The following is a 27,500-nucleotide window of genomic DNA, read 5'->3' on the forward strand; positions in this document are numbered from 1 at the left end:
TCATTACATACATACATACATACATACATACATACATACATACATACATACATACATACATACATACATACATACATACATACATACATACATTTATTAATATGATAATATACACATATACATAGGCCTACATAATTATTAGGCTACACACAATACAGAACGCTTTATTTTACAATGCCATTGCTAGCCGCCACTGTGCAGCGCCCTGTTTGTTGAGTTAAGGATGTCGTGTCTTGCTTAAGGACACACCCCAGTGACTACCCATCTGACTGTTACACATGGAGACCTTCGTTATTTCAATTCGTTTGGTTAAATACAAAAAAAAAAAGATTGCATTGACGCATCGATGAACTGTCGATTGTATAAGGGACGTAACAAAATGAATATTTTTGAATAGGTAAAAAAAATATACTTATGTCCCCTGTGCAAAACATTTCGCGCATCCAAAGATATATTATTATTTATAGAAAGGTCCTTGCGCACATCCCATAAAATCAAGACAAGATCTGATCGAACCGAAAGACCCAAATTCTCTGCTTCAGAGTATTAGTGGATGTTCCAGTTTCTTTAAAGTTTTCAAGCGGTATGGATCTGTATTAGAATGATATTCTACTCAGAATTAGCAGGTTCCTCACGTTTTTAACGAGCGAGAAGTAGGCCCTAGAGCTTAATTGAGTATACTTCTATTCACAATTCGTGAACAGAACCTTTTCACAACGCTATTAGTTAGTGGAGGGCTGTTAAACATAGTTATAGACTTAAGTGATTTCGTACAAATTATGTTGTACCAGAATAATATGAGACCGAAACGCTGTGCGAGAATAGAAATCTAGTTTTAAGAGTTATGTCCCCTTAGGCCTATTTGTAAAGAAAAATATTATGCTGGAACCGAGTACGCTGCTGACTGCTGTGATGTTTGACCGACTTTTTTACTTCAAAGGTAGGGCTTGCCCTTTTCTGTAAGAAACAAAATGAATTATGTGTGGACAAATTATTTTTGCATATGATTCAAATGGTCTACTTGTATGTGTATTTTGCATTGTTGCAAGGTCAGTTTGAATCTGGAAATAAGGAATGCTGATGCCATGATTATTTAGCCTCCTAAATTCGGCCATGACCCTACATTTTTTTATATTATTATTCTTGCCCATGGTTCTGCAATGGCAAGCAAATGGACCAATGCCAGCCGGTAGTGATAGCGACACAGAAACATCTTGTTTTCCGTGCCTTGTCCTTTTTATATCGTACTGTTAGTTAATGATGCAATCATTCGGCGATATAGCCCTTCTGAGGCCTTCTGTTCACTTTTTTTTGTGCATCTCTAGAAGTTACACTCAGGCTTAGAGGCAAACTACAAGTAGCCTACATCTAGGCTGCACCACATTACGAATGACCAACCACTACCGGCATCACCTGTTTCAATACCAATAGATCTAGATCTTATATATACTGCTTAAACCCTCAGCAAAGGCCTCTTTAGGAGTTTTGAACTGTATATTCAATAGGCTATGTTTCTCAATTTGAAGAGTTGTTTCGCAAATTATCAGGCCAATTTTTGTGTAAGTGTGTAAAATTTAGTTTTGTTAGCCTGTTTTTCAAAAACTTTTATTTGTTTGTTTTCCTTCCTAGCTAGGGGCTCTTTGGAAATTGCCTTCCCGTTTGTTTACATAAGATACAGAAGTCAATTGCAAACAAAAGTAGCCAGGCAAAGTGAACCCCACCACATTAGTCAGTAATATTTTTCTGCCTTTTTTGTATTAAAAATTTATTTTGGCCAGATTGAACTTTGGTGGACCCTCTGTGTTTACATGTAGTGTATTAATGTGCACTAGCCATAACAGTGGAGGGTTTCAGGGGGGCTTGCCGGCAAAAATAATATTAAAAAAAACCCACTCAATCTTCACGTTTACATGGCAAATTATCAATTGGAACGGAAAGGCAATTTCCAAAGAGCGCCCCGAGTTAGATATAGGTTTTTCACGACTGCAGATCATTTAGTTGTAGTAATTCAGGCAGAAAACATTTTTTATCAAGTCTCTAGATGTCTGTTTAGTTCTTGCTTGATTGAGTTATATCATTTTTTATCATTTTTCACACGGGCAATGGCAATGTAGAGATCTAGATCTACTTATATATATATATATATATTTATATATATATATATATATATATATATATATATATATATATATATATATATACGATAATTTTTTTTAAAGAGGCTAAGTCAGAATAAAAATAAATATCATTTGCAAAATTATTTTACAACATTGCAAAAAGTCAAACAGTGTTGTTTGAATGAAAACATGATCTAGATTTATATGTCTCTGTTTACTAAAAGTAAAAAGGTTGGGTGGGGAAATTTTTAAAATTTCGTGCTGCGATTAATTAATTATATGGATTAATTTAGGAAGTGATGATTATTTTAGAAACAGCATTGCAGTTTGCATGTCTTCCCCCCCTCCCTCGACAAAGATTCCTCTCCAGGTCTGGTCCCTTATAAAGTTCCCTTTTTTCCCTTGCACTTTTTCTGTCCCTATAATGACCCAAGAAAATGATATCATCACTTTCAGAATTTCGTTATGTGTGCTCTTTGGAATCGAATGAATTCATCTTAACAGTTGCTTAAAGTGGTCATTTTCCTTGCCCATCTTTTAATTTACTGCTATTTGTGTAACTGACTCTGCACATTTTTTACTTCTCTAATGGAGGTAGTCATTTTTTTGTCTTTTTGACCCTTTGTTCTTCTTTTTGGACAGGAAAGAATGTAGATTTTATTCCTCTGTAGTACTGGTTTACCAGAGTTGGTGGTGAGTCGAGGAAAAGCCTGTTGTGGCAGTTTGCAGTATGCGTGCGTTGCGGAGGACTTCTAGCGGACGATCTGTGTCGACGCCTGTACTGTCTTTTGTGCTGGTTTTTACAGCTGGCGGACTGGTAGACTCTGTAACAGGTATGCAAGTTTTTGTTGATGTTCTTTCAACTTGACTTAGAAGTGAGTTTTGTGTTTTCAATCTTCCATGCCATGCTTTTGAAGTTTTGATGGGTGGTTGGAAGGCTCCACCGCTATGTCCTACTTCTTTTCTGTACCTCTGTTGTGTCTCTCGGTCTTACTTTTTCTCTACGCTGAATGACAGTTATTGTGTGGATATGCTTCTGTTAATTTTAACAGACAAACAAACGAAATTAGAAGTTACAGTAGTCTCTTTCTAAATGTGCGATGAATGGGAGGGCTCGTAAGGGTGCTTTTGTGCCTTTATCTGGAGTATACATTTAATTTACATGAACCCATACAAGCAGAGGACAAAGATAAATGGCGAGAGCTGGTTTGCAGATGCAGTGGTGCCCCCACGGTTGCCACAACCACGGGGTAGAAGAAGAAGAAGATACAATGGTGGGGAAAGGAATGCAGCCATCTAATTTCCTTGATATTTTACTAGTGATTACTGGAATATCCCTTGGGATGGGGGGGGGGGGTAGAAAAGTCGGGTCGCTTTCACCAATAATGTGCTGTAACATGACATTTACAAAGGATTTCTCTATTGCAGTTACATCTATAATAAAGGTGTTGAATGAGAGGTAGAAATAAGCAGAAAGATCGACTTGTTGTACTAATGTGCACTATTATGTCGAGAACAGATAAACAGAAACTGTTGATAACGGTCATAGGGAAGAGCACTCACCCATGTGACTTTCCAAGCGACCACTCCCTATTACCTGTTATGATCTGCTACAACTTGGTAAATGCATGGATGACATTGGACATTCTGAGAGATTTTTCTTTAGTGGTGATTCATTGAACAAGTATGTTATAAGTTCTTCGAGAACAGATGATCACTTGACAATTCATTAACACTTTAAACCCTGAGGTTTTTTCCACCGTTTCCCTGAGTTTTTTTCGACTGTCCCTTTAAACCGGTGCACTACGTCTCATTATAACCCGAAAAGCTTGCTTCCAACTTCTAAATGGGGGAAACAAAGGCTTAGACATTACTAAAAAACTTGGGTTTGGGAATAGTTCCGAAAAACAGGGAAAAACTAGCACTAAATGAAACGAAACAGTTGTCACTAGAATTGGACGCTCACAGTGTCCTTTGGGGAATAGGGTTATGAATGCCGGGAGCGTCCGATGGGGTTTAAAGAGTTAATCCTGTTGGCCTGTCTTGTGCTCTACAGCATTCACATGTCTTGGGTATTGTTGGCATATAACTAAACATTACAGTCCCCCACACCCCAACACCAGTGAGAAACCTTCTCTCAAAGACACATTTGGAGTGACCAATCAAAAGACATTTCAGTCACATACCCCACCCCCCCAATACCACCCATTCCTATGTATTCATAGGATGTGAACACGCTGTCCATCACTTTTATTGTGCTGCGCAAGGAGCAGCCTTGCTATCCGGGTATCTTGACTTGTCTTTCTTATCATAATGCATTTTTCTAGGTTGTTGCAAAGATTCCTTTGTCAAGTTTTACCTGTCGTTTGTATTTCGCTGAACTAAGATTTCTAACCATGCATTTAGAGGAAGTGACCATGCGTTTGTAAATCTTTATTGTATAGTACAAAAAACCCATCATAATATGACAAAAGCATGGTTTGAGCGGAGCATGCCTTTGTATGGCGTGTATATAGTGAGAAACTACTGTAATACTTGTTGCGGTTTACAGTTAAATTTTGTCTTAGTTAAAGTCAGAGGATTAAGTTATGATTGTGGTTGGTTGGCGGGTGCTCTGGTGTGGTTTGCTTCTTCTTTCCTATCAAACATCAATCATTCTTATCTCCCCTTCTTCTTTTTATGTTTGTTACTCTCTTGTCTTCTGGCGCTCATATGACCTTATGCAGTTGCGAGCACTGTAAATCTTCTACTAAAACAAACATATGTTATGATCAGAGATGTTGAAGAGGAGATGATGCTTTGGAGGAGATATTGATAAATGATACTAAAGTAATTGTGTGGAGTGTCTGATCTCTGGGACTCAGAGCGCTTCGCATTTTGTTGTTGTCTGAAAGTAAACCGTGGTTGTGAACATCTATCTTGCAGGTGATTGAAGGGTGCTTTTAGCTGGTCCATTTTTTTTCTTTCCCTATGTCGTTTCTGTCTGTCTTTATTGCTTTTTTTGTTTGCACTAAACAATTATTTCTCTGTTGATATAATGCTTCTCTAACTCTTTATTCACACACCAAAAAATAAACTGTCCAGCATACATTGATACACAATTTGTATGTGTTGTATTTGTGTCTAAATCTTGTCTTTATCTTGTTTTATGTCATATTTCCTTTTTCTTTCGTCCACTCCGAGAGTTTTGGCTTTTCAACTTAATCAAGTTAATGGTGTCGACCTCTTAATGCAAAGAAAAAAAATCATGAGAACTGTATTCCCAAATGAATTCGTAGAAAATGCTGGACTTGATGACTGCGCATTGTCAAATATTTTATAGACCTTTGCAAGCCATAGCCTAACAGCTGAGTGAATAACCCTGCATACAGTCTTTCAGCTCTGTATTTCACTTCCACAAATTTTTACAACTGTTTCTGGCCAGTAGTGTTAGATTCTAGATAAATAAGCACACAACTGTACTACTGTTGACTGTTGGATCCTTGATTCCTGTATGTTTCAGGCGCGTATTGTGGTCGCACCGAGTATGAGGCGTACCCCAGTGGCTCACTCACCTTCAGTTCCCCTGGATTTACAAATAGCTTCAGAAGTGATGAGGGATATGATGTGTAAGTTTGTGAGTTTTGTTTTCTCCCTATCCGACTTTGTAGAGGTACAAGAAAAGTATTATATTTCAACTGTCAAGGAAAGAAGCAAAAGACAAATAAGAGTTGGAGCATTTGCATTAAGATTTTTATTTTGATAATGCATTTCTTTGAATTTCTTAGAATTTCTTTGACTATCTGTATTTTGATTTCACTTGCCTCTTACAAGAATAGAAGCAAATTTCTATCTCTGTTTTAGCTCCTTCAAACTGCCACTCACAACTTCTTTGATTGCTCAGCATTGAGTCATCTACACTCAAATGTTTTGGTGTTAAATTCAGACTCTGGAAACATGTTGTGCTTCCTGTGCCGACCCACAGTAAAGGTCTGTAAATTTATCTGGTATCAATTTTAAGGCGGCTTGATCTTGGCATGGCTAGATTGGGAAAGTATAGAACATTTTAATTTTGTTCGCTACTTCCCTGGAGATACAGGGTTGAGGCTAAGGAAATATAACGTACACCAACGTAGTTGAAGCTTTCTCACATACACTTTGTCAGAAGGTGTACAAAGTTTCTTTGATCAGCAAAAGGATATTCAGAATGTTCTTGAAGGAGGCTTATGAAAGGACAAATGGAAAAGGTCTAAATGTTTACTTTTGTTATCTTGGACCTGCTTTAGTCTTTCTTCATGTCCAGCTTTAATAAAACGTGAACTGATGAGCTGTAGGAAAATATTCCACTTTCTCATACCTTTCTTACAGACACTTTTCGTAAAGCGTTGTCTGTCTGTTTTTTTTAATACAATAGAAAAGATTTTTGCTTGCCGTATTTCTAGGCTCACCTGTCATGAAAATTACCAGTTGTGTGAAATAATCCTTCTCTTTTGTTACTTCTTTTGTTGAGCAGAAATGTCAACTTTGTGGCAAGCCCTACTACTATATAAATAAAGTATAGATTGTCTGGTTATCGCTAAACAGAAATCTGTAGTTTTTTATATTTTCAAACCCTTTTAATGGGAAGTAATGTGTCTTTTACTTGTTCTTTGTTTCTTATAATAAATGCCTAGCAAAAATCTGCTCTGGGAACGTACCTTCAAATCTACTCTTTCTGTAGAAATTTGCACTGTGAATAAACATTCACATTTTTTTCTGTAGAGAATTGCACTGCGAACGTTCATTCAAATCTGGTTAATTTTTTTTTTCTGTAGAAATCTGGACTGCGAGAATATACTTTGAAATCTTTTTTTTTTCTTTTTCTGTAGAAATTTGTACTGCGAATATACTTTCAAATCCTACTATGAGCGGGATGGCGTCAAACTGGTGGTTACAAAATCTAATATATCTCCAAGGACCAGATATGTCCGATGTACAGACAAAGTCAGAGTCTTTGATGGTAAGTTGGCAGAATGTACCCTTAGAAAAATGTGGGTCTTTTTTTTGTTTGTTTGTTTATTCCAAAACCAGGACTAGAATCCAGCTTTGCCGGCGTCTGTGGTGTAATGGTTGGGCACTTCGCTGTTGCTCACAGGAGACCTGAGTTTGATTCCTGAATGGGGAGAAATTTTTATCAAGCGTCTTGGTCTTTATGTTGGGAATGTTGTATCCCTCTCATCTCTGGATGGCCCTGACTGGCAGGGTGGGAAGTTCGTTTCCTAAATTATGTTAATTGTGTCTATGGTGGGGGGGGGGGCCTTTAAACACTTAAATGGAGAAATAAGGAAAAAAAAACCAACGTGGCCATTGTAGTCACTTCCATGCCCGTTTGTGGCAGTAACATATTGTTCTGAAAATTAAGTCTGTCATTTCCAAGGCAGAGTACTTATTCCTTGATCAGGACTTTGGAATTGGAAGAAACACTCAATGGAGGAGACAAGATATCTTGGACTTTTTTGAATTTGTCCCTCGAACTTTCGTTCAATTTGTTCCTTACTTAGTGTGCTCAACAGGTTTATTCGTAATGTAGTGTGCTCAACGTTCAATAGCTTCGTTCATTCTGTTGTGTGTTCCAACAGGTTTATTCATACTGTAGTGTATTTAACAGGTTTATTCATACTGTAGTGTGTTTAGCAGGTTTATTCATACTGTAGTGTGTTCGGCAGGTTTATTCATACTGTAGTGTGTTTAGCAGGTTTATTTATACTGTATTGTGTTCGGCAGGTTTATTCATAATGTAGTTGAATCAATAGGTATATTTATAATGTAGTGGGTTCAACAGGTTTATTTGTAATGTAATGCACCCAATTCGTAAGGAAGTGCACCATAGTTGCTGTGCAACTTTACTGTAGTTCCAAAAAAAAATGATCATAAGAAGAATATGGAACGGAATGGAACATAGTCTATTGGGGAGAGCAACCATATTTGATTTGACACTGCTTCTCATGGGTAGCCATATTTGGTAACACGTATTGTCCCACTCAGAATACCTTTTGCTCGGAGTCTAATGGTGAAGTACATTCTTAACACACCTCCATTAACTCTTTAAACCCTGAGTTTTTTTCATTGTTTCCTGAAGTTTTTTCTACACTATATCCCATTGTAACCAAAAGCTTGCATCCAACTTCTGAACGGCGGAAACAAAGGCTTAGTCATTATTTAAAAGCTTGGATTGGGATTAGTTCTGAAAAAGAAACAGAAACTGGCTCTAAATGAAATGAAACAGTTGTCACTAGTATCAGACACTCTGGATAGGGTATAAAGAGTTTAAAGAATAACTGAAGTGAAGAAGAAAAAAAAAATGAGCAAGCTTCTCTCGTTGTGGTGTGCAGGGACTTCAACTGACGCTGCCTTACTGGGTGAGTTTTGCGGGACAGAGACGCCGACGTTTGAGAGCACGGGCAACACCCTCCTCATGTTGTTCGAGACGGACAACGTGGACAACGACGATTATCGCGGCTTCACCTTAGAGTACGAGGCCCTGGATTGTGAGTTCTGTCACCTTTTTTTTCGTTTGTTTTTGGTTGTTGTCTGAGACATTATTTTGCTACGACTGATTGTGGATTCTTTACATCGACGCAGTTTCGATAGTTTAGGGGGCAGGCTGCTTTAATTCAACCCATCAGGTTTGTTTCAGGTTGATGGGATACTACAGTCCAGTGTAAGGATAAAGATATAAAGATGTGTTGTACAAGATGAAGATATGAAGATGTGTTGTACAAGATGAACATATGAGGATACCTTGTACAAGATGAAGATATGTGAATTAAGATATGTTGAATTAGATGAAGATAAGTAGATATCCTGTAAAATGTGAAGATATATGAATGAAGATATGTTGTACAACATAAGGATACGAAGATACCCAGTACAAGATGAAGATAATATAGGAATGAAGATATGTTGTACAAGAAGATATGAAGATGCCCTGTACAAAATGAATTTATATGAAGATACTCTGTACAAGATAAAGATATGACGATATTCTGTACAGGATAAAGGTATCAAGATACCTTGTAGTACAATATGAAGATATAAAGAGACCCTGTGCATAATAAAGATATGAAGATACCTTTCAGTACAAGTTGAAGATATGAAGATACCCTGTACAAAATTAAGGGGGGGCCTAAAGGTTAAGGTGTTTGCCTCTCATTCAAAGGTCCCGGGTTCGAATCCGGGTAGCAACAGAAAAATTTTCTTCTAAAAATTTTCTCTTTTCACCTCCTTTCCAGCTCTCTAACTATGTTCTGTCGTCTACTTTCGTCTCCTCTTTCTGACCCCACCCCCTCTCCTCCTTTGTCCCTTTCTCTGGGCTCCTGACTCTTTCTGCAGCCTTTCTACTGCTACTCCTTGGCTCCTTCTTACTGCTGTCTTTCAGCCACACCCCTAATCTTCTGGTAGGAAAGATCTACACCTAGTAGAGTTGGGGCGAGCGGACGGACGGGTTCGTTACTCGCGGACTCAGTCAGAGCGAACGGGTAACGGACGGCCATGAGAGCGAACTGCGAACCTCAAGACAGTTCGATTTTTGGGTCCGCTCCACAATTTGACTCTCTCAGGGAGCGGACTGTGGACCTCAAGCCTCAAGTCAGTTCATTTTTTGGGTCCGCTCCACAATTTTATTCACTGGGCGGGCGGGCGAACGGACGTACTCTAGCAGGCGAGATACTCGACGCGAGATTAGACCCATCGTCTATTGTTTGTTAATTAGGCCTGATGTTTCAAACCACTAGCGGTGCCACAGGGAGTGAGAGAGGCTGGTGACGTAGTACTATGAGTGTTACCTTTCACCTCATGCGTGGGGCACACTGTGTACGTTCCTATTATCGCAAAGGCCGGGGGGGGGGCGGCGGAAATATCCGCCGTGAACGCCTAGCTACAATGTGAGGCAGGAGGGTGATTTTTTAATTAATTATTTATTTTTTTTTGGGGGGGGGGGGGGCGGGGGGTTGTAAATTGTAGGCAATGGAAGGAGTCGTTCCCGTCCGTCCGTCCGCCAGCTCGAATTCATGGAGTCTCTCGGTCCGCCCGTCCGCTCGCTCGCTAAACGAACTGTTGTCTCTGTCCGATGTGTAACGAGTAGCGAGTAGCGAACTACTCTTCACAAACGGACGGTTCGTTACCCGTCCGCTCGTTTGTGGGTAGTGCCAGCGGGTAGTTCGTTACCCGCGGACGCTAATTTTGCGAGCCCGACCCAACCCTAACATCTAGCCTTCTATGACAAGGGCGAAAAATCTCGGAGGACCCGTGTGCAAGTTGCGCCTGTTAAAGATCCCTTAGTGGTCTGAAATTGATTAGAGTAGGCTTCGGCCGCCACCCGAGCAAAATTCAAAATTTCCTACCGACTGAAAAAGTTTAATGTGTCCCGCGCACTCATATGATCTTATGCAGTTGCGAGTGCCGTAAAACACTTACCAAAAACAAGGCAAAATGAAGATATTAAGATACCTTGTAGTATATTATGAAGATATAAATTTAAAGATACCCTGTAGTATAGTCTGATGAAGAAATATTGTAGAACAGTCTGCACGATAAGGGAAGAGGTTGTTTTTGCGGTAAAAGATGAAGAACCTAATCATTGTACCATTGTTACTGGTTCACATTTGTTTTTTTGTGCAGTCAAATCTGCTATAGAGGCCACCTATCCAAGACAATCACTTGTTTAATTTAAACAAGCACATCCCACTTGCTTCTTTTCTGATTTTAATAACATTGTCCAAGAGAACCACTTTTCTCCTCTACAATGGATTGCCATCTCGAACAATTTTGAGTGATTTTGTATAAATATATTTGCCATTCAAAAGGAATACTTCTTTTAAAATGTTTGAAAAGCTAGTCTATAAAATCAAGCAAGAAAAAGGTAGATCATTGTTTTGCGACCTTTGATCAAAATGAATGTGTTTCACTTTGTCAGCAATAAGAGTTTGAAATGGTGTCTTTGACTCAGAATGTTTTGATACCCTATATTTTGTCTGTATTATTGTCTGTGTTGAAGGTAAAGCTTTAATAAATAAATGGTTTTTAAAAGCATGCAGGTGGTGAATCAGATAACCAGCTTTTTTCTAAACTCTTTTCTTTTTTGGATACAAATGATAATATGTGTATATACGTATGTTATGGATAGATAGATAATTGCATTGAGGTTTTTTTGTACAAAGTGGCAGTTGCTGTTTATGGATAAACTGAGAGATAACATACTAGAGGTACTTCTGTACTAAGTGACCATTATTAAAGTTCTTACATACAAAAACTGTCAGAAAAAGAGGAACAGAACATATTTTTCTTTTTCTCACAAAAATGGTTCTTTGCAAATGATGTAGGATGCTGCTTTATTGGGTGGAATCTTTTAAAAATATTGATGTTCAAACAGCTTCTGCTTTTCTATATTTAAGTAAGATTGAAGCTTCCTGGATTTCCAAACCATGATTTATTGGCTTTTGTATTTTCTTTTTCTTTTGTATCCCTTTTTTTTCCTAGGGGGCGGATCTGAGTCGTCGTCGTCGTCCTCATTTAGTAAGTAGCTTTATTGTTGTATTCTCTTCAGAGAATTATGTGTGACATGCCTTTAGTTAGTAGTGTGTCCTCTGTCTGTTCAGTTCTTCTGACTTTCTTTCTGTTTAACCAGTATAGGTGGTGTTGGCAGCTTATTGGTTAGGCAACCTGACCTGTAATCGTGAGATTGTGGGTTTGAGGATTCTAGCCTCATCTTGGTTCGACATGACCTTAGAAAAGACACTTTACATGAATTTTTCATATAGGTCAGTCCATTTTAGATGGATGTTAAACTCAGCGGTCCCGTCTGTTGAACAGCCTAATAGTGTTGATTGGAGCATTAAATGTTTACAGTTAAATATCAACCATTATAGTACTGTACTCAGGGCTCATAGTATTCTATTCTTAGACTGTGGCTGTATGGGGCTGGTGAATCATGAAGTTGGTATACACTTATGTGACTACCTCCTGATGAAATCACCATCATGGGTGGTTGTCGGGTGCTCTGATGTGGTTTGCTCCTTTCTTATCAGACATCTTTATCTCTCCGCCTTTTTAAAAATGTTGGTTACTTTGTTGATGATCTTATTATGTTGCAAGTGCCATACAGTAGTCTCCGCTTAAACGCACGGTGCTCGGGAGGGCTCCTTAGCGTGTGTTTATATGGAGAGTGCGTTTACATAACCTTTGCAAGGGGAGGAAGGGACGCAGTCATCTCAATTCCTTATTACTCTAGTGACCTCCATTGGAGGAGGGGGTCATTTTGGCAGATAATGGGACGACACACGTGTCTGTTTTGTGAAGGATTCCGTGACAGAGGTAAAGAATACAAAGGCGTTGAAGGGGAGGGAGAAAGACAGACTCAACGTAATGAATATGCACTGTAAACGTCGGGAACAGATAGCCTAAGAGGAAACTGTTGGTCATAGTCATTGAGACGACGGACCAGCCACGAGGCTTTTCAAGCAGCCACCCACGACCATAAATTCAGGCAGAATCATTCTCTACGTTCAGAGAAACATTTTCTCTTGTGATTCGTGGAACAAGTACGTTATAAGTTCTTCGAGCGCAGCTTATTAGGCTTACTTGGTTAATCTTTAAACCTATAGAGGCCCGTCTAGGGTTTTTCGGCATTTACGCATGTCGCGCATCAGGCTTCGATCTAGATCGAACTAAACATTACATGCAGTCACCCAAACACCAGTCAGAAACCTTCTCTCAAAGATACATTTCCAGTGACCAATCAAAAAACTTTTCAGTCCCCCCAAACCCCCCCGCCCCCCCCAACATTTAACCGACCAGCCCTAGACCGAGACGTATGCATCAGTGGAAAATTGGGTGTGAAAACGCTGTCCATCACTTTCTTTGTCCGGCGTGAGAAGTACTCTCACCAAATTCGGTTTTCTAGTAAATTCTAAGCTTGTCTTATGCAAGCTGTGCGGGTTGTGAAAATTCCCCCTTGCCAAGGGTGTGTTTCGCGGATCGGAGCGTGCGTTTAGAGGGAGTTACCGTGCGTTTGTACGTCTAAATTATACAGTAAAAAACTCGTCAGATGACGAAAGCGTGCGTTTGAGCAGAGCGTGCTTTTGTATGGCGTACGTTTAGGCGGAGACTACTGTAAAACTCTTAATAAAGGAAAAGCTAAGCCATCATCTTTTTACTCCTGCTTTATCAGATACTGAGATAAATTTTGGTCTGATTGCCTAAATAGAACCTGATACTTTACCTATGGATAACTCAAGCTTCTTTGCTTTTTGTGTAACAGTTTATTGTATTTTTTAGGGATATTTTTGCTTATTTTGTAACAGTTAATTGGTACCTTGAGGGATATTTACTCACTCTTTTCAGGTAGAACTGTATTACTTGACAGCTACATTTTGTATGGTTGAGAAAGAAGGATGAGAGTAAAAATATGGGAGAAGGAATTAAATTTCTTTATTTAAAAAAAAATGCACAGGAGGTTTTGTACGGATCTGTAGAGGACAAAGGAAGGTGGAATAGTTGTTTTGGTTTTAAAAAATTTACTTTTCTTTATATTTGACCAATGTGATGCTGCTCTTTATGGCTGAAGGCAGTCTGTTATTTAATGTGAATAAGTCATTTTCACAGGTAGTTGGCGGTGCTCTGGTGTGGTTTCCTCCTTCTTTCCTGTCGAACATCTATCATTATCATCTCTCCTTCTTTTTTGTATTTTTTAAACTCTCTTTTAACTCCTAATCTTCGGCACTTATATGACCTTATTGTGCTGCAAGTGTCGTAAGACTCTTCAAGCTAAAACTTAAGTCACCTTCCGCGCACCATACTCAAACTGTTTTGTTTCCATACCACAGGTGCAGGCACCATTGTGGCTGCGTGCATTCCTGCTATTGTGATTTATGCCATTCTCTTCCTAGTCGTCTACAAGAAGTGCAAGAATGCTCAACGAGTAAGCTTGTGTTGTTTGTCAGCCTGTTGAGATCACCCTGTTGCTAGTTCCGATTCTGGAAATGTTTTACAGTGATGTTTCTGTGACTAGCAGAATGAACTGCTTCATACTGTCAGCAAGTGGGTGGTTGGCGGGTGCTCTGGTGTGGTTTGCTTCTTCTTTCCTATCAAACATCTATCGTCCTTATCTCCCCTTTTTCTTTTTTTATGTTTGTTACTCTCTTGTGACACCTCTAATCTTCTGGCGCTCATTTGACCTTATGCAGTTGCGAGTGCCGTAATACCTCTACTAAAACTAAAACAAATACTGTAAGCAAGCTGTTCATTTGTTCTAAGACCAGAAAGGAAAATTTGTCAATAGAGAGTATACAATTGTGTCACGATCAGGCGCTCCTCAGTTTTTGGGCATGTGGAGTTATTGGTATCATCTTAAAGGGTGTTCATTTGCCTTGCTTTCAATGAAAAGAATGTCTTTTTATCTCGAATAGAAGTCGACATATTTGCGATTGAAGGAGGTGGGGGTCAACTGGTTTCAATGGTAAAATTAGCAAGAAAACGGCCGGCAAAGTTTGGTGACTTCCATAGCTTAAGAGTCCTTGGAAACTGAAAATCAAAATCTGTTGTGGCTTTAATCAATGTTTTTCCATAAAATCCTCACGTAAAAGTGTTTTTGAATAGACATACAAGATGTTGAGTCAAAAAACAAAAATTTGAAAAAAATTTCAAAATTTGCCTAAAAATGCTGATTTCTCTGATTTCTTTATTTTGACGAGCGCCTGATTTCACCTTGATGCCTCACAATTTTTTATTCTTTTAAAAACTGTGTTGAGGGTGGGTGGAGGGTTTCACAAGTAAGTACTATTTCTTTACTTTCGCTGTTATTTTTGTCTGTCTGTCTTACTTTTTCCCCAGCATTAAATGACCATTATATTGTCGATGTGCTTCTCTTTACTTCAACAAACAAAAAACTGTTTACTCATATATCATATCTTGCTGTCTTAGACAATTAGAATTAGAATTTTTACAAAAAATATTCATGAGCATGTACAGAGGGACCTGATACAGTCGACTACACTTGTAGCAATGTCGTTGGGGGACCAGATAAAAGATCGACCTCCCTCCGGGGCAGTGCCACTGACTGTAGTGTCTTTAGGCCATTCCCAAAGGGGAGACATTTCTCGTTCAAGCATAGTAGAATTGTAAATGGGCTGACTCATGTCACGCTCATAACTGTGCCTGATCTACAACAGGGAACTGCTGCTTTTTCTTTCCTGATCCTTACTATTGTCATTTTCGTCTACTTCTTTTGTATGTTTGTTACTCTCTTGTGACCTGCTATTTCCAGGGTGCCTTGATAGTCGAAGCAGACCTTGTGCTGTTGAAGCTAGAGAGGTGAGCAGTCTAAGTGTGATTCCCTGTAAAGACTTCTCTGTTGACACCCACCCCTTGGCGCTCATATGACCTTATGCAGTTGCGAGTGCCATAAAACCCTCTACTATTTAAAAAAAAATAAATCGTTTCATCCAAAGTTCGCAACAGCGAAAAATTCTAGGGAAATAATCCCAGTAGCCAACCTCACTGTAGTTGTCCCTTATGGTGCTAGGCGAAGTGAGAGAGAGGCAGAATTGTGTTCGCTTCGGCGCTTAGCATAGCCTATAATGTTATCAATAGTATCGGGAGGTTGATGCCTCGTGCTATTGTGTGAATGTGCGTAACGTTACAAAACATTATCGGGTTCATCAATGCCAGGTCAAAATTAACCATGGGGGAAACATCGTTAAAACCGTTATATTTTTGCAATTAACTATATGGGCCGGGGATAAGAATAGGCATCACAACAGCCGTCACAACGGATGAAGTGAATTCAGTACAAACGTTTCAATTTTATTAAGTTTGTGTTACATCGGTGCCCGTTCCACGGAAAAAGATCGCAATGTCTGAAGGTCTTTACAACCAACTTCGCTACAAGGGGAGTGGACTGTACCTCAGATTAAGAAACTAGCGTGAAACAGCCTGTTGGACAAATGTGTCCGACATGTCGGCTATGAGTGAACAGCATCAGACAGATATTGTTGTTATTGTCTGACTAGCTCCCCCCCCCCCCCTGTGGTCTGATGTCGTTTGATTTGTGCTTGGTGGTTGTTTTTTTGTACAGATCCGCCGGAACTTGGCGGCCACCGGCCACACACCGGAAGATCTGCGGAATGCCATGGTCACCATGCTAGACCAAGCTAGTCGGGGGCCTCTCCTCACCCCACAGCAGCGACAGCAGCACCGGCGGTGTCGCGAGCCCATCCCACTCACCAACATCATGATGTCACACATGGACGCGTCTGCAGCCTCTCATCAGGCCGAAGAGTCGCGGAGAAGAGGCAGGGTTCGGCACCCAGCCGGGGACATCAACGCAGAGCCCATCAGTGTCGAGGAAATGCCGCCACTCCTGCAGACGGACCAGAATGGCCGGGATCCAGATCATCATCACCTTCATCATCATCATTATCACAACCATCATCAGCACCGCTCGAGATCGGCAGGTCATCGGCACCATTGTCCTCCTGAAGGTGGCTCGGGTAGCCGGAGTCACTCGCCGCAAGTGTTCACCCCGGACCCTTCAGGTGTGTATTACGAGGGCGACATAGATGAGCACGGAGTTTTACACCCGTGGCACCAAGGAGGAGAAGAAGAAGAAGAAGAAGGAAACGTCGGCTACCACCCCCATCCTCTGCGTCACCCGGCACCATCATCGTCACATCCTGCTGCCCCTTCTTCTTCCTCCTCAGGGCATCACTACTTAAACCACACGCACCTGGAGGATGACCGCCGGTCAAGACACAGTGGTGGTGGTGGACGGCATTCTCCATACACAAGTGGCCAGGATTCCCCTCATGGCAGTGTCAGTGGTCGCGGGTCACCCTACAGACACCGTAACTCTCCGCGGATTCCTACGCCTCTTGATGCTGAAGGTCAGACGCTGACCTACTACGGGATGATAGACCAGGGTGAAGGGCAGGCGGCACCACCGCCACCACCCCCTGTGTATGTTATTTCCCCTCAGGAGGACATCCATACCAGTGACATAGACTTGACTGCGCCCCCTCCCTCGTATGAGGATGCTGCCAGCGGGAAATATGCACCGAATCCATAATCCAACTATGTGTGTGTATAGTTCATACTTTAGCTTCCAGCATCCTTTTTGTAGGGTTAGACATAATTTTGTTGTCAAATACTTTTAATTTGGTTTAAATGGTATCCCAACGTTTAGACCCCTATTTTTGTCTTTTTTTTAGATGTTTACATGGAAATCATCACGCTTTTGCACTGTTTGAGAGAGAGCAGTCATTCTTTTTTTTATCATTGTAGCATTGTTGGTGATCAGTCACTGTAGAAGGTTCAGGGGCTGGATAGGCATGGATCAACTCTTGGTATCAACAGAAAAGACGTGTGCCACTTTTCTGGAACTTCCTCAGATTGATCAAAAATGGAATGTTAAAAGTTTTTCTGTGATCGCAATCGCTTTTTTGCAGAGCGCTTAATGATGGTAAAAGTTTATGCCTTTTTTTATTTATGTGATGTCAACACCTCTTTGTTGCCTATAATCCTGAAAATTCCATTTTTTGAGAAGGAGACACAGGGCACAACGAAAAAGATGGATTGATGACCACTTACCCCTGAAAGTGTAGAATGTCTGAACATTTCCTTCTGAACAGTTCATCAGTGGGATCTACTATTTCTTAATCTCTGTCTAGCAAATTCTAGAAGTCTTGTTAGGTCAAGCAGTCTCCTCAGTTCATGATTTCGTTTTCTTCAGGTGTGTCACTTCTCTGTGTGTTTTTCTTAGATCCAATAGGTCGGTAAATTTACTTTTACTTTTCCAGCGATCCTATAGATCTAGGTCTATAATAAGTTTACTGTATGTTTTCCATAAATTTAGTTCATAGTTCCGAAAAGTTTTTTTTATAACTCCCTTTCTCTCAAAGTTAGTAGCAATGTCTTTAATATTATTTTGCAGCTTAAAAGCATAAATCTTGTATCAGCTTTGCTTTTAATTCCATGCTCAGGAGTTCTGTATGTGTTCAGTCTTGTGAACCTATTTTTAAATTGAATGCTCATTCTTATTTGACACGGTCATATTTTTTTTGCTTGTAGATTGTTTTCCCATTATTTGATTGAGAGTGAGAAGGGTTGAAACCAATTATTTATGTGTGAACAATTTTATCTGGCTGAGTTGGTGAGTTGAATGTTGGTGTGGTAGGTAAAACAGAAATGGATGCAACCTTCTGCGTTGTATTGGTTGTGAGACTCAAGCTGTGTTCATTTCATCATTGTTAGTAGGTGAATTCAGAGAGCGGTTTCATGTCAAATTTATGTGCTTTTTGGTTACTAGCAAATTTTTTATTTGTAAGAATGGTAATTCTTATTTTATGTACTCGAGTAGCATGTGTGTCTTTTGTCTGTGTATGTATATATTATTTGTAGATATGTGTGTGTGTCACAGTGTGTGAATGTGCCTGTTTGTACGCATGCAAATATATGTTTGCATCTTCACATATAGGGTGCTGCTCATCAGTTCTTCCTTTTTTATTTACAGGATACTGCTGGTTGCTGTTCCCTTTTTCTTTACAACATTTAGTTTTTTTGTATCTTCCCGAACCTTAGCTGATGTAAAAACCTTAGACGTACGCACACACAAATTTCTCAACATTTTTTTTTTATTTGCATCTTCCCAAACTTTAGACGTAAACACACACGAAGTTCTCCGTGGTTTTTTTTTTGGTATCTTCTCAAACTTTAGATGTACACACACAAAGCTGTCGCCCTTTTCTTGTTGTTTATCCTCGAGTTTTTTTCACAAAGTAAAGACCTCTTTGTTTTGTTGAACAGTTTTGGTTCACACTTTTTCTTAAATCAGATAAAAACTTAAGATGAAGTTCAAAATAGTGTCACCACGAGGTGGAATCTGGCGCTCGTCAAATTTTGGGCTTATGGGGTTACAGTAGTCTCCGCCTAAACGCACGCCATACAAAAGCACGCTCCGCTCAAACGCACGCTTTCGTCCTCTGACGTTTTTTTTTACTATATAATTTAGACGTACAAACGCACGGTCACTCCCCCTAAACGCACGCTCCAATCTGCGAAACACGCTGACAGGTACAGCTTGACTAAGGGAAATTTCACTACGACCACTGTACGGTCTGCATAGCTTGCTTAAGACAAGCCTAGAAAACCTGATATTTTGCGAGACTGTCCCTTACGCCGAACAAAGAGAGTGATGGACAGCATTTTCACACACAGCTTTCCAGACACATAGGTCTAGGACTGGTTGGTGATATATTGGGGGGTTGGGGGACTGAAACGTTATTTGATTGGTCACTGGAAATGCATCTCTTTGAGAGAAGGTTTCTGACTGGTGTTTGAGTGACTGCGAATTGGCTAATGTTTAGTTAGACCAAAGCCTATAATGCGCAACACGCGTGAGTGCTCGTTCCTGAATTTACAGTCGGGGGTGGTCGCTTGGAAAGCCACGCGGCTGGGCTGTCGTCTCTATGACTATCACCATCAATTTCTTTTTAGGCTATAGGTTCCTGACATTTTATGGTGCCTTCATTACATCGAGTCTGTCTTTCTGCCCACCACCACACACCCACCCATTCAATGCCTTAGCAGTCTTAACCGCAGTCCGGGAATCTTTTACAAAACAGTCACGGGTCGTCACATTATCGGCCCAAAGTGACCCCCACCCCAAAGGGAGGTCACTAGAATATCAAGGCAATGAAATGACTGCGTCCCTTCCTCCCTTTGCAAAGGTTCATGTAAACGCACGCTCCGTATAAACACATGCTAAGGAGCCCTCCCGAGTACCGTGCGTTTAGGCGGAGACTACTGTATCTTAAACCTTGTCTGTTTGTTCATCTTTTGATGAACAAAATATCCATCTATCTGGAATAGAAGTCGAGATATTTGAGATTAAAGGAGGTGGGGGTAGCCTGGTTTCAGAGGTAAAACTAGCGAGAAAACGGCCGCCAAAAGTTAGTGACTTCTGAAACTTGAGAGTCCTTTGGAACTGTAAATATATATTTGTGTGCCTTTAATTACTGTAATCATTTTTCAGTAATATCCACATAGCAATGGGTTTTTAAATGGACATAAAATGTGTTGAGCAAAAAAACACACCAAAAAATTGATAAAAAATTGCCAAAGGGGAATAAAAATGCTGTATTGTTTGATTTTAATTCTTTTGACGAGCGCCTGATTTCACCATGATACCTCACATTTTATCAATGGTGCTTTGCTTAAACTGTAATTGAAATAAACTGGTCAAAGAGGCTGTTTGAATATAGTTTCAGTGATGCTGGGCAGTTATTGAAAGAGCATGGCATATCGCTACCTGAGAATTACGAAGTTCTATCTGCTCAGTACCTAGTTTTGAGAAATTTGATGTCAAAGATTTTGAATTTCACGTCATGTCAAGCTTTTTTTGAATGCTGTTCTTTGAATATCTTGATATGGTTGACTCCAAATTATCTAACGATTTTGATAGAGCAGATAGAACATTTGTTTTCTTACCTCATGGTCTTAGTATTTCAAAATGGCAAAAAATGTCAGATAGAACTTTGTAATTCTGAAATAGCGGTATGACACTTTAGGCCTACCTGTAGGAATGAGTTGAGGTTGACCTTTTTTTTTCCCCGATGGCTTTGAGAGTGAGGAGAGTAGTGGGTGAGTAAACTGTATCATCCCTTGAATTCCAACTTGTTATATGTGAGGCAGCGTGGTGGAATCAGGCTCTCGTCAATTTTTGGGCATGTAGAGTTATTGGTATCATCTTAAAGCTTGTTCACTTGTCTCTATTTGGTTGAAAAAAATATCCATTTATCTTGAATACAAGTCAAGATATTTGCAAAAGAAGGAGGTAGAGGTCACCTGTTTCAGAGATGAAATTAGTGAGAAAATGACCGCCAAAGATTAGTTATTTCCTTGGCTTAAGAGTCTGTGGTTTCTGAAAATTTTAATGTACATTTTTTGTGCCTTTAATCAGCGTTTTTCAGAAAAAAGCACACAGACATGAGTTCTTTAATGGGCATGAAAGGTATTGAGCCAAAAAAAAAAATAAATAAAAATTCATAAACCTGCGGAAAAATGCAAGTTTCTTCACTTTGATTATTTTGACGAGAGCCTGATTCCACCACGCTGCCTCACATATGGGAGAAGATAGAAACCCTGATGGTCCTGTGTCATTTACTTTTTGGATTTGGAAGGGGAGGGGGGGGGTTCCCCCTCTGTGAAAACCCCAAGATATTTCTCTGTAACTCAAATGAAAAAGATGTCTGAATAGTGCGTATGGTTGTGGAAAAAGTGTGTTCTGGGTTGTTTGTTTTTTTGTCTCGAGATTTAAGGTATTTTGCTATTTCCCTTTTATGTTGCATCATTTAGGCCACTATCTCTAAGGATGACTCTTTCTCTTCCTGTACTTTTGAAGTTACTCAATTTTCATGTGCCTGTGTTACTGAAATTGTTCTATGATATTAAGCATTGATTCGGATTCAAGTTTATGCATGTTTTCATTATTTAATTTTGGTGAGGTAGATCGGAAAAGCATGTGCACAGAGTAAAGGTTCAAAGTTTCGATGGAAGCTGTGCAGTATAGCTCTAGTACCAAATTTTCTGCAGCTTTGTTTAACATTTTTTGGTGAAAATCCGCCCATGTGACTTTCCAATGTACGGTTATGTGAGGAATTTCTATTAGACTGTATGCTGATGTGTTTGCAAGGTCATAACAAAAGTCTGTCGTGGGCATTTCTTATCTGAGAATTATTTTGCTGGTGTTGACATTTTCACCTTTGGGGTTACAAATTTTTACAATGATATTTAGAGCAATTTGTGATCGACAAATACGAAGATCTGAATGGGAAAAATCTCTTTGGTTTCTACCTCCCAACATCTTATATTTATGCACAGAATTACATCCATGTAAATGTTCTCATACTGATGTTGGCATGTCCATGCACGTGCATTCATACACACTCAGGAAAAACACAATCACAGACTGACACATGCGTACATACACTCGCAAATATGCACCCGCCCACTCAAACACACATATACACATATAATGTGTACACACACACAAGCACTCAGGAAAAAGACAATCACAGACTGACACAACCCGCTGATACGCACCTTGCTCACTCAAACACACATATGCATATGTACACACACATAAATACTCATATAATATGTTCAAACACAGACATCTCCACCTCACGGGGCAGTGCCACTGACTGAAGTGTCTTTAGGCCATTCCCGAAGGGGGGACATTTCTCGTTCAAGCATAGTAGAATTGAAAATGGGCTGACTCATGTCACGCTCATAACTGTGCCTGATCTACAACAGGGAACTGCTGCTTTTTCTTTCCTGATCCTTACTGTTGTCATTTTTCTCTACTTCTTTTGTATGTTTGTCACTCTCTTGTGACATGCTATTTCCAGGGTGCCTTGATAGTCGAAGCAGACTTTGTGCTGTTGAAGCTAGAGAGGTGAGCAGTCTAAGTGTGATTCCCCGTAAGGACTTCTCTGTTGACACCCACCCCTTGGCGCTCATATATGACCTTATGCAGTTGCGAGTGCCGCAAAACCTTCTACTACTACTCAGACATCTCCACAGCACTGGCTTTGTTTCCGTTGTACGATATCCCTGTTGTTCTTGTCTATGAAAAGTTCGCTTTGTAGTTTGATAAGATTTTGTCTCTCTCTCAACCTAAATTCAAGCTCATGGCTGACTTAAATGAAGAGGAATAACAAATGATGCTTCCAAGTTACTGACAGAAAACTTTTCCAGGTGAAAGGTGTGTGTATTTCTATGTATGTGTTTACTGGTAGTGGCCTATACTATATATGTGAGCATCTCTACAAAACAAGCGTGTGTGATTTTGTGTGCGCGCGCTTGCGTTTCTTTTTTGTTTGATCATCTTAACATTTAAAAAAAAATGATACCATTGGCTGTGTGGTGACCAGTGTCCGCTGTGAAAAAATGTACATTTTTTGGTTGGTTTGTGCTCTATCAGGAAAAATGATGTGAGTTAGATAGAACTATCTCATGTCTTTTCAACTCTGGCAAAAAAAAGTGTACCAAACAAGATTATGTCTCCATGTCTGTGTACAGTCATACTTTGTATGGGTTTAGCCGTGTCCATATGAACATCTGACTGTTGATCCATTATAGGGTCTTGTATTTTTAACATTTTGTATATTATATGAACAGTTTGCGGCAAACGCCATTTTTAAAGTTTGGCTGAAAATAGTACCTTCAAGAAAGGTGAGGCTTATTCCTGTATAAGCTTGTTTTTCCATAAAACATGACTGTTCCACTTTAAAGAACTGCAGAAAGGTACGCTTTTTACACAAAACGGGACAAAAGAGGGAGACCTTTTTCGACAAACTGCGACATATCCTCTGTGTGCCAATCAAGAACTTATCTCAAGTCATGTGATTTGGCTTGCAGTCGACAAAAGTTTGTTGATGGTTCTTTCTCTTTGTTCTTTTTGCAATGTGGATGTGTCACATTTTGTCAAAAATGTATTGAGGTCTCTTTAATTTAATGAATAAAAATCCCAACATAGATTTCAACGTACAACAAATATCATCTGAGCCTAACATCATGTTTACTCTAAAAAGAAAGCAGCTCAAGATTATGCAGTAAATGGGTGAAGAACAGAAATCTCGAAACCAGAAAAATGGATCAGTTGCATTTAATTTTGTTGTGAGACTGTACATAATAATATAATGGCCACCCATTGTCAAGAAGAAAACACTGGCCTTTTAAGACAGGTAACCATCTTCTACACTGTCATTCATTATGATGTAAAAATTAAGGAAAAGAAAGGGAATTAAGGAAAAGAAAGGGCTGGGGGGGGGGGAGTGCCTATTTGTGTGTGTGTGTGTGTGTGTGTGTGTGTGTGTGTGTGTGTGTGTGTGTGTGTGTGTGTGCGCGCATGTGTGTGTGTGCATGTGTGTGTGTGTGTGTGTGTGTGTGTGTGTGCACGTGTGTGCGTGGGTGCGTGCATGTGTGTTTATATTTATAAATATGTATTAGTGTACAAATCTGTTGATGAATGGGCCTGCACATGTAATGCAAATGAGGTCTCTTTCAGTTGTTTTTTCTCCCTACCCGAGTGACGAGTGGCTGAGTTTTACTCCAACCTACAATGCAAAAACCATTTTGTATTATTTTCTGTCTGTAGATACTTGTTGACGAAAATGGCAAAGTTTATATTGTAACTTTTGCACTTAAAGGAAAGAAGAAATTATATTTCTCTTGTGAAATTACAAAAAGCAAAACCCCCCAAAAAAGAAACCCTGTCTGTTGTAGAGACCTTCAGGGTAAAAAATTTTTCATAAAAAAAAAGAAGATTATTTTGGGCCTGAGAAACTGCCTGAAAGTTTCTATCCGCCCAGTACCTTCCATCTTCTACTTTTTGACGTCGCAGATAATGATGTTATTTGACATGTTAATTTTTTTCCACTCTTTATTTTATTGAGTTTGTTCCCAGTCCCAGTTTCAGCCATGGACTGAAGGCACGATGGGAAACACATGTTTATTTGAGGATGGGTGCAAGATAGAAAGCACAGGTTTATTTTATTGATTATTTCTTAATGCAAAACCAAATTTGTTTCCGCTTTTTTCCCCATCCTGTTGTATATTTGAGGCAGTAATGACATTTGTTGGGAAATGTTTCGGTGCCTTGCTTTGCACTCAAAGACTGAATTATATTCCCTTTGGAGGGAAGTTATATTGTACTGCATTGCTGCTTTTGCGCCAGGATGAGTCTCATTTAGTCTGGGTTGCAGCCAATTTCCCAAATGATGGAACCTAGACATTGATTGGAGCATAGAACATTAACAACTGTCTTGATAAGGTTGTCAAAGGTTATGGATACTTGCACTTAAACTGAAATGTGATGGCCCCTCTCCCTTTTAAAACTTAAATACTTTTTAGAGTGAAAGTTTAAGAAATGTTGTTATATTGTTTGTATTTATTTTGTATTGGGAGAATTACTTTTGATTATATCTAATCTTGGAGTAACGTAGTACAAATGCTCATAATAATTTTGTCAGCCTGGCTTCATTTAACATATTGCGGTCACTTGGGTCACTTGCCACATTAATGCAACTTAAAATTATCCGTTCCGATCACTTGATGCAGTTCTGCGACAGGCCCGAGAAGTCTGTTGCAATCACTGTCCTGGCTGGGTGACAAAAGAACTTTGAAGCATACTCTCTAAGATGCCATTGTTTTAGTCTTTATAAACTCACTTCCGAAAATTCTGTGTGATGAGAAGTGAAGTGACGAGATTATCTCAGCTGCCAGGTTGTTTTAGGTTTTTAGCCTTTTGTAAGTATAAATGCTGAAAATTTGCTATGATAGCGTGTGACAGTATTGCTCTGTTTATGTTTGTTGGCATTACAATGATGATGATACTGATGATGATGATGGTGATGATGATGGCATTGTCGGAGTTTCTGACGTTAAGTTATTACACATGTATTCGTATGATTACATTGAAGAATGCGAAAAGGAAATTGAAAGGTTAAAGTTAAAGTTAAAGATTAAATACATGAACATTTTGTAGGACAGTATTTTTACAGCAGCTTTTTTGAATAACGAGAAGTAGAAGTATCTTCCAGCTGTCTTTGACCATTCAAACCTAATTTTGACTAAATTTTAGATGCTAATTTGAGTTTCTGTGATGTTTTTTTTGTCTTTCTTCATTTTTTAGTTCTTTGAACTGTGGAGTGAAAATTGTTTGAGAGATAACAAATGCTTTTTTACTCTTCATGGACAGAATTCGTTAAAATGATGAATATGTCTGTGTGTAGGGTGCTTGTTCATGGTGCTGCATTTATACTTCTAGGGATACTCGTAAGAGCCGTAAGTTTTCTGATATTCTAAGGCATTAGTTAATATTTATAATACATCCATGCGTCATTGTATGGAAATACAAAGGTCAGTAAAAAGGAATTTCGACTTCATGATATTTTATACAAGTTAAAAGCGTTTTTTGTATTTGAAGTCATGGCTACCCTAATGTGGCCACACTGAGAATAGAGACCTGTGATGTGTGAAGTAGGTTAAGAAGTAAAAGTTTTGAATGGGAGGGCTCAAATTGACTCTTATATGAAATATCTGTGACTTTTGTGATTACCTGGATCAGAACTCTGGTTTTCCTTTGATGAAAAACTGGCACTCATATGACCTTATGCAGTTGCGTGCGCCGTAACACCTCTCTGTCTGCCTCTGCCTCTCTTTCCATCTAACTTACCTGTTGTTACAATATTTTCCAATGCTTCTTTCTGCATTGTGTGTCCAATGAAATATGCCTGTCACTTTCATATATTCGTCATAGGCTGTCGTCTGCAATTTGCTTCAACCAAGACTTCTTCATTTGTTTTTCTAGCTGTCCATGGGATAGGCAGCATGCGTCTTATGAACCACAACTCTGTCGCCTCTATTGGTTGTCCATGCTTAGCACCCTTATAATAGGATTGGCTCGACGTAACTTTTCAGTACTCTTTTTCTTGTTTCCACTGACAGATTGATGTTTGTAAGTATCTGTTTCATTTTGTGGAAGGTTGCTTTTGCTAGGCAAATGCTGCTTTTAATTTCGGTGTGACATCTCACACTCACATCTGATGATATAATGGTCCCAAAGATTTGAATATTTTCTTCTTCTCCTTCTTCTTCTCCTCCTCCTCCTCCTCCTCCTCCTCCTCCTCCTCCTCCTCCTCCTCCTCCTCCTTCTTCTTCTTCTTCTTCTTCTCCTCCTCCTCCTCCTCCTCCTCCTCCTCCTCCTCCTTCTTCTTGTTATTATTATTGTTATTGTCATTTCTTTTATTATTTTGATTATGACTTTCCTTTTTGAAAGTGTGCAGACTTTTGTGTAAGAGAATATTCTGATGGAGAGAACATTTTTTTAGGCAGCCTGGAGCCTGGCAGGGTATAAGTGTTGTCTGATGCGGAGTTTGCATGAGGAATCTGTCTCTGAAAATATTCACATAGATATTTGTCGTGGAATGGAAAGGATATGTTAGATACCTTAATACTTTCCACCCATGTAGCGCGCAGAGCACACAACACTTGTCCCCACGGACCAAGATACAGATGCAGTACATTAGTACTACACCTGTATCTCGGCAAGAATATCCCAACCATTATTATAATTTCAGCATACTGAAAAAATTAAAAGTGGTAATCGCGTGTTCACCAAATAAGGAATTAGAATCAGAACTGAAAACATTATATCTAGCCCATTCATCACCCGAATTCTAAACATGGCGTAAGAGTAAAACACCACTCATGCTATGTCTACTCGACATTTTTCCCAAAAATTTACTACAATTGTTGTGTACAAACTGATTTTTGGTCCCAAAGGCCTCAAAAACCATTCAGAAAAGA

At 39.5% G+C, this 27,500-nt stretch overlaps 1 protein-coding gene across 3 annotated transcripts; it reads left to right on the top strand.

Annotated features, from left to right (window-relative positions):
• Positions 1 to 869: 869 nt before the first annotated feature.
• Positions 870 to 19,074, top strand: LOC101854753. 3 transcript variants are annotated; one of them, XM_035972507.1, is made up of 8 exons: positions 870 to 940; positions 2,789 to 2,950; positions 5,620 to 5,725; positions 6,965 to 7,095; positions 8,468 to 8,623; positions 11,613 to 11,648; positions 13,958 to 14,052; positions 16,207 to 19,074. In XM_035972507.1, exons 2-8 carry the CDS (start codon positions 2,848 to 2,850, stop codon positions 17,194 to 17,196), a joined length of 1,617 nt encoding a protein of 538 aa, XP_035828400.1. In that variant the 5' UTR covers positions 870 to 940; positions 2,789 to 2,847; the 3' UTR covers positions 17,197 to 19,074. The 3 variants fall into 3 exon arrangements, with proteins under 3 accessions (XP_035828400.1, XP_005108827.1, XP_035828401.1); XM_005108770.3 differs by having other exon boundaries at positions 871 to 940; positions 2,760 to 2,950; XM_035972508.1 differs by having other exon boundaries at positions 871 to 940; positions 2,760 to 2,950; positions 7,052 to 7,095.
• Positions 19,075 to 27,500: the final 8,426 nt, after the last annotated feature.

The sequence above is a fragment of the Aplysia californica genome, unplaced genomic scaffold, assembly GCF_000002075.1.
Source record: "Aplysia californica isolate F4 #8 unplaced genomic scaffold, AplCal3.0 scaffold00718, whole genome shotgun sequence".
NCBI lineage: Eukaryota > Metazoa > Mollusca > Gastropoda > Aplysiida > Aplysiidae > Aplysia > Aplysia californica.

Excerpts from the sequence above, each read along its gene's own strand:
- LOC101854753 (XM_035972507.1), top strand. The coding sequence starts at position 2,848 with ATGCGTGCGTTGCGGAGGACTTCTAGCGGACGATCTGTGTCGACGCCT. Across the intron at positions 8,624-11,612 it reads AGAGTACGAGGCCCTGGATT|GGGGCGGATCTGAGTCGTCG; the intron begins GTGAGTTCTGTC and ends TTTTTTTCCTAG. Across the intron at positions 14,053-16,206 it reads AGTGCAAGAATGCTCAACGA|ATCCGCCGGAACTTGGCGGC; the intron begins GTAAGCTTGTGT and ends TTTTTTGTACAG.